This window comes from Cebus imitator, unplaced genomic scaffold (assembly GCF_001604975.1).
Source record: "Cebus imitator isolate Cc_AM_T3 unplaced genomic scaffold, Cebus_imitator-1.0 Scaffold306, whole genome shotgun sequence".
Taxonomy (NCBI): domain Eukaryota; kingdom Metazoa; phylum Chordata; class Mammalia; order Primates; family Cebidae; genus Cebus; species Cebus imitator.
This window is the reverse complement of record NW_016107621.1, coordinates 1,556,361-1,563,315: the sequence shown is the minus strand read 5'-3', so window position 1 is coordinate 1,563,315 and position 6,955 is coordinate 1,556,361. Positions and strand designations below refer to the sequence as shown.

Here is a 6,955-nt window from a genome sequence, read left to right as displayed (position 1 = left end):
CGCGCCACCATGCCCAGCTGATTTTTTGTATTTTTAGTAGAGACGGGGTTTCACCATGTTGACCAGGATGGTCTCGATCTCTTGACCTCGTGATCCACCCGCCTCGGCCTCCCAAAGTACTGGGATTACAGGCGTGAGCCACCGCGCCCGGCCCCTCCTTTTTCTTTCTTTCTTTCTTGAGTCTCACTCTGTCACCCAGGCTGGAGTGCAGTGGCACAATCTCAGCTAATTATATTTTGACAATTCACAAATTATGTCTTCAATTTATGAAGACACAATTTGATCAGTAACTCCAATTATGTCTTCACAAATCTCCTTGTCTTCTTTCCTGAGCACCACTTTCTTCTGTGTTGGCCTCATTATCAGGGAGTCCCTGATGTTGGCAGGATGACCCCAGGGTGCCAGGCCTATATCCTCCCAGTTTAGGAAGCCCATGGGAAAGACAGCATCTCTTCTGTGCACATACACTTTCCTGGCAAAAGTGGGGAGAGTGGCCGGGCACAGTGGCTCACACCTGTAATCCCACACTTTAGGAGGCCAAGATGGGAGGATCTCTTGAGGCCAGGAGTTCAAGACCAGCCTGGCCAACATAGTGAGACCCCACCTCTACCAAAAAAGAAAAAGTGGGAAGAGTTTTCATTGGCCCATCCGAGGTCACATGCTCATCTCTGACCCAATCCTTATAGCCAGGGTGTTTTCAGTGTGCTGATTGGCCCCACTTGGGTCATGTGCTTACCCATGGCTCTCTAGGTTTCATTTGCCCTTCAGGAAGCTCAGGACCTGAGAGTGAGTTTTGATGTGTTTGGAAGGAGAGGATGGATTTTGGGCAGGCAAAACCAATAACTGTGCACTACAGAACCTTGGAACAAGAAGTCTTGACTTGGTTCTTGAGTTTTGGGTTTTGTTTTGCAGTCATTTGCCATAATCTGCTACCACTTAATTTTTTTATGGTTATTTTGTTTTCTTCTCTAGTTTTCCTCCATCTGTTTAGAATTACAAGGGTAATACATAAATATATTCTTTTGGGAAAAAATTTACTAACCCAGCAGTCTTCAGTAAAACCCAAAGTCTCCCTCTGATCTGCCTCCCAATCCCACATCCCAAAGGGAGCCTCAATTATTTTGTGTACATCTGTCTACACCTCTTTCTGTGCATCTACGAGTCTACATATATGGATGTTTAATGTTTTTATTTTATTTTCTTTTCATGTTTAATTTTTTTTAATTAAAAAAAACAGCACTTTCCAGGCATTCATGTTTAATTTCAATTTTTGAATAAATGAATTTTCATGGTTAAGACATCAAAAACTCTAAGGAAATCCTCTGGGGAAATTATTTCCTTCATCCCTGTTCCCCATTCAGTAAGTTCTCATCCTCCCAATAAGAACCATCTGTTACGAACTTCTTGTTTACTCCAGGGAGTTTTTATGCATGTGCAATCCACTACAAATTTATATTCATAGGTAGGTTCTAAATTGCTTTTTCTTATTAACAGTAATTCTTGGCTATTATTTCATATTGGTCTTGGTCTTGATTTGTTTAACCATTTTACTTTTTTTTTTTTTTTTTTTTTTTTTTTTTGTTATTTTTTTTTTTTTTTTTTTTTTTTTTTTTTTTTTTTGAGAGAGGAGGTCTCATGCCGGGCATGGTGGCTCACCCCTGTAATCCCAGCACTTTGGGAGGCCGAGGCAGGTGGCTCACAGGTCAGGAGTTCGAGACCAGCTTGACTAACATGGTGAAACCCTGTCTCTACTAAAAATACAAAAATTAGCCAGGCATGCTGGCGAACGCCTGTAATCTCAGCTACCCAGGAGGGTGAGGCAGGAAAATCGCTTGAAGCTGGGAGGTGGAGGTTACAGTGAGCTGGGATCGCACCACTGCACTCCAGTCTGGGTGACAGAGCAAGACTCAGTCTCAAAAAAAAAGAAAAAAAAGAGAGGAGGTCTCTCTGTGTTGCCCAGGCTGGTCTCAAACTCCTGGGCTCAAGCAGTCTTCTCACCTCAGCCTCCATGTAGCTGGGATTCCGGGCGTGAGCTGCTGCACCTGGCTTGACCATTTCTCTCCTGATCAGCATTCAGGTTGTTTCCATTTTTTTCCCATCACAAACTCTGCTCTGATTACCTCTTTGTGGATCTCTGCCAGTATTTCTTTTTTTTTCTTTTTAAAATCTATTTTGTTTTTAAATTTTATTTATTTATTTATTATTTTTATTTTTTATAGACAGGGTTTCACCACGTTGGTCAGGCTGGTCTTGAACTCCTGAGCTCAGGTGATCTGCCCACCTCGGCCTCACAAAGTGCTGAGATTACAGGTGTGAGCCACCATGCCTGGCCTATTTATTTATTTTGAGGTAGAGTCTTGCTCTGTCACCCAGGCTGGAGTGCAATGGCGCAGTCTCGGCTCACTGCAACCTCTGCCTCCTGAGTTCAAGCAATTCTTCTGCCTCAGCCTCCCGAGTTGCTGGGATTACAGGCATGCACCACCACGCCTAGCTAATTTTTGTATTTTTAATGGAGACAAGGTTTTACCATGTTGGCCAGGCTGGTCTCAAACTCCTGACCTTGTGATCCGCCCGCCTTGGCCTCCCAAAGTGCTGGGATTACAGGCATGAGCCACCATGCCAGGTCTGTGCCAGTATTTTTTTAGTTATATTCCTAGAAGTGGAAGTGCCAGTGCTGAGACAAGCAGATGCACATTTTGCATTTTGATGTAAGACCTGCCAAATTGCCTTCCAAAAAGGCCCTACCAATTTACACCATCACTGACAGTGGCTGAGTGTGCCCATCTCCCAGCATCTTTTCCAGCATTAGATACTGTTAAGTCTTTTACATTTTTGCTAACCTAATGTATAGAAAAGGATGTCTTGGCTGGGCATGGTGCCTCACTTCTGTAATCCCAGCACTTTGGGAGGCCGAGGCAGATGGATCACCTGAGGTCAGGAGTTCAAGACTAGCCTGGCAAACATGGTGAAACCCCATTTCTGTTAAAAATGCAAAAAATTAGCTGGGCATAGTGGCACGTGCCTGTAATCCCAGCTACTCCAGAGGCTGAGGCAGAAGAATCACATGGAGGTGATTCCAACGCGATTCCTCCCAGGAGGTGGAGGTTGCAGTGAGCTGAGATCATGCCATTGCACTCCAGCCTGGGCAAAAAGAGCAAAACTCTGTCTCAAAAAAAAAAAAAAAAAAAAAAAAAAAGGATGTCTTGTTTTAGCTTGCATTTTCCATCTGATTAATAAGACTGGGCACCTTTTTATATGCTTATTTCTTTTGTCTGTTGCCTGTTCACACCTGATACCCATTTCTCTTTTTGGGCACTCTCTTTCTTTGCTGATGTCATTCATGCATACATTGAACAAATCATAACTGAAGGCCTATTGTGTACCAGAAATTGTTCTAGGCTTTCAAGAATACAGCAGGGAGTGTGACAGAGCCCCTACCCTCATTTGGGTCACATTCTGGAAGCAGGGGACCAGTAAAAATACACAAGTACCCAAAAGTGGTGGCTCACACCTGTAATGCCAGCACTTTGGAAGGCCAACGTGGGAGAAGAGTTTGAGCCCAGGAGTTCAAGATCAGCCTGGGCAACATAGTGAGACCCCCATCTTTATGACAAATTTTAAAAATGAGCTGGGCATGGTGGTGTGTGCCTGTAGTCCTAGCTACTTGGGAGGCTGAGGCAAGATTCCTAGAGCCCGGGAGTTCGAGGCTGCAGTGAGCTATGATCTCACCACTGCACTCCAGCCTGGATGACAGAGCAAGACCCTGTCAGAAAACAAAAACAACACACCCCCAAAAAATAAAGAGAGTTGTCTGATGGTGGTAAGTGCTGTGAAGACAAAGGAAGCAGGATAGAGGGAAATTCCTTGATTGTTAAAGAAACTAGTTCCTTGCTCTAATATATATCAGTTTTTACAGTTTGTCGTTTGCCTTCCAACTCTATGAAATTTTGGTTGATTCAGAAGCATTTTTATTCTTACGTGATCAAATTTATAAATCTTTCCCTTTATGTTTTTTATACTTAGAAAGATTTTTCTCCATCCCAACATTATAAAAGCATTTGCTCAGGTTTTCTTTTAGTGTCTTAGGGATTTACTCACTCCATTTCGGTCTTTAATCCATCTGGAATTGTTTTCAGTACAAACAGCAAGGAAAGGATCCAGCTAAACTGGTTAGCCAGTTAGCCTATGACCATTCATTAAGTAATCCATCTTTTCCTTGGGGATTTGAATTGGTACCTATGAAACACATGCATTTTCCTGTATATTTGGGTCTGCTTTTGCATTCCTGTCTATCCCTGTGACACAGCTGCCATCCAAATCACTATAGCTTTGTATTTATTTTGATAATTTATTAGTGTCAAATATTTTTTCAGCCTGTAATCCCAGCACTTTGGGAGGCCAAGATGGGCAGATCGCTTGAGGTTAGGAGTTTGAGACCAGCCTGACCAACGTGGTGAAACCCCATCTCTACTAAAAATACAAAAATAAATTAGCTGGGCATGGTGGCAGGTGCCTGTAGCCCCAGCTACTTGGGAGGCTGAGGGACGAGAATCTCATGTACCTGTGAGGTGAAGGTTGCAGTGAGCTGAGATCACCCCCTGCTCTCCAGCCTGGGTGACACAGTGGAGGCTGCTTTGCTCTATATCTCAAAAAAAAAAAAAAAAAAAAAATTCAGATGGGTATGATGGCCCATGCCCATAATCCCAGCGCTTTGGGAGGCCGAGGTGGGCGGATCACCTGAGGTCAGGAGTTCAAGACCAGCCTGCCCATTATGGTGAAACCCCATCTCTACAAAAATACAACATTTAGCCAGGCATGATGGTGAGTGCTTGTAATCCCAGCTGAGGTTGGAGAATCACTTGAACCCAGGAAGTGAAGGTTGCATTGAGCTGAGATTATGCCATTGCACTCCAGCCTCGACACAGCCAGACTCCTTCTCAAAAAAAAAAAAAAAAAATCATTAACAAAAAATTATTACTAAACTTGATAGTAATGATTTTTGGAAAGTTGACTCTTTGGACAAATTCTTTAACTTCTCTTGGCCTCAGTTTCCTCCTCTGTAAAACAGGGAGACTACCAACGTTGAAGGGTTGTTCTGAGAACTAGTCAATTAATGGACCACTTTAGTTCCGGGGTCAGGTAAGCCTCTTTGAGAAGGTAATAATCCAGTCGAAATATGACAAGTAAGAGCATGCCTAGCAGAGGAAACAGCAAAGGCAAAGGCTCCCAGGCAGGGACTAGCTTAGTATGATGCAGGTTCATGCGGAGGGCATCGGTCCTGGAGGGGACTGAGCAAGGAGAGGGTGGAAGGGTGGGCCGCAGTGAGGGGTCTGGCTGTCACCATAAGGGTACTGGAGAGTCACAGCAGGATTGGGAGGGCAGGTGTGTCCCGCTGACCCTGCCCCTGTCCCCTGTCTCCACAGTCCATGGAGTCGCAGGTAGAGGAATGGTACCGCGAGGTGGGAGAGCTGCAGGCCCAGACTGCAGCGCTGCCGCTGGAACCCGCGAGCAAGGAGCTGGTGGGCGAGCGGCAGAACGCGGTGGGCGAGCGCCTGGTGCGCCTGCTCGAACCGCTGCAGGAGCGCCGCCGCTTGCTGCTGGCCTCCAAGGAGTTGCACCAGGTGGCGCACGACCTGGACGACGAGCTGGTGAGGGCCGCGCAGGAGCCCGGGGCGGGGCGGGGTGGGGGGCGGAGAAGGTGGGCACGAGGCGGGGCCGTGGCACGGGGCGGGGCCCGAGGATAGAGAGGGCTGAGACGCTCCCACTCATACGCTGAAAAACGCATTCAGCCCTTCACTCATTCATTCATTCATATTCATTTACTCACTTTGAATCATTGATTGATTTATTCATGAAGTCACTCATTTATTGATTCATCCATCCTTTCCTTCACTCATTTATTTACTTATTATTCATTCACTCATTCACGCCTCTGTTCATTTCCTCATTCCATTACTCAACTTCCTGATTTGCTCATTCATTTGCTCCCTCTGTTGATCATTCTGGCTCCAGCGCTGTGTTTGGATGATACTGGGGTCACAGGGGTGACCAAGGCAGACCCCATTGTGCCCAGAGGGCTCGGGAAAATAGACTTGTCCCCAGACGGTGACAATTCAGGGTGGTTAGGAATATGATAGGGGAGTCTAGGGGTTTGTGGGAGCCCAGGGAAGGCAACTGGCCAAGGTTCAAAGTCAGGGAGGGCTTCCTGGAGGAGGGGATGTCTGAGCTGAGGTCTGAAGGAAGAGTACCAGTGAGCCAGCTGAGGAAATGGGAATGGAATTCGAGGAAGCAAGACCTGCTTGTGCAAAGGCCCGTGGTGTGAGCCTGGCTTGAGCACAGCAAGCAAGCAAGAGTATGTCAACGGAGGAGGCTGAGACAGTGTGGTGGCGCCTGTAGTCTCAGCTATTTGGGAGGCTGAGGTGGGAGGATTATTTAAGCCTGGGGGTTTGGTTCCCAAACCCCCCCCCACAAAAAAAAAAATAGAGGGAGGAGGCTGAAGTTGCGACTGGGCTCTCAGGCAAGGAAGGGCCTTGGATGCCGAGCAAGTGTAAAGTTTAGTTGCAATGCAGGGGTTCTTGGATGCATTCCCTCCTTGACCTGCCCCCTGCGTCCCCTCCAGGCATGGGTTCAGGAGCGGCTGCCACTGGCCATGCAGACAGAGCGAGGTGACGGCTTACAGGCGGTCCAGCAGCACATCAAAAAGAACCAGGTGAGCAGAGCCAGGTGAGGGAGTAAGTTAGGACACATTGGGATACACACGATAGACAACGTCTGAAGGTGGTTAAAGAGAAAACAATGAATTTGTTGGATTTTGGAATTAACAAAAGTGTGGACATCGGATACCAGCGTATCCAGGGGCTTCCATATATTTTCATGACTCTTGGCTCTGTTTTTTGTTTGTTTTTCTTTCTTCTTCTTCTTCTTCTTTTTTTTTTTTTTTTTTTTTTTTTTTTTT

The 6,955-nt window shown here is 46.0% G+C and overlaps 1 protein-coding gene across 3 annotated transcripts in view; it reads left to right on the top strand.

Annotated features, from left to right (window-relative positions):
• SPTBN4 (spectrin beta, non-erythrocytic 4) overlaps positions 1-6,955 on the top strand; it is a 114,646-nt gene that overhangs the window by 85,185 nt on the left and 22,506 nt on the right. For all 3 annotated transcript variants that reach the window (XM_037729458.1, XM_017503200.2, XM_017503201.2), the window contains 2 exons: positions 5,424-5,648; positions 6,620-6,709. In XM_037729458.1, the coding sequence (XP_037585386.1) occupies positions 5,424-5,648; positions 6,620-6,709 (315 nt within the window). The remainder of the gene's footprint in view (positions 1-5,423; positions 5,649-6,619; positions 6,710-6,955) is intronic.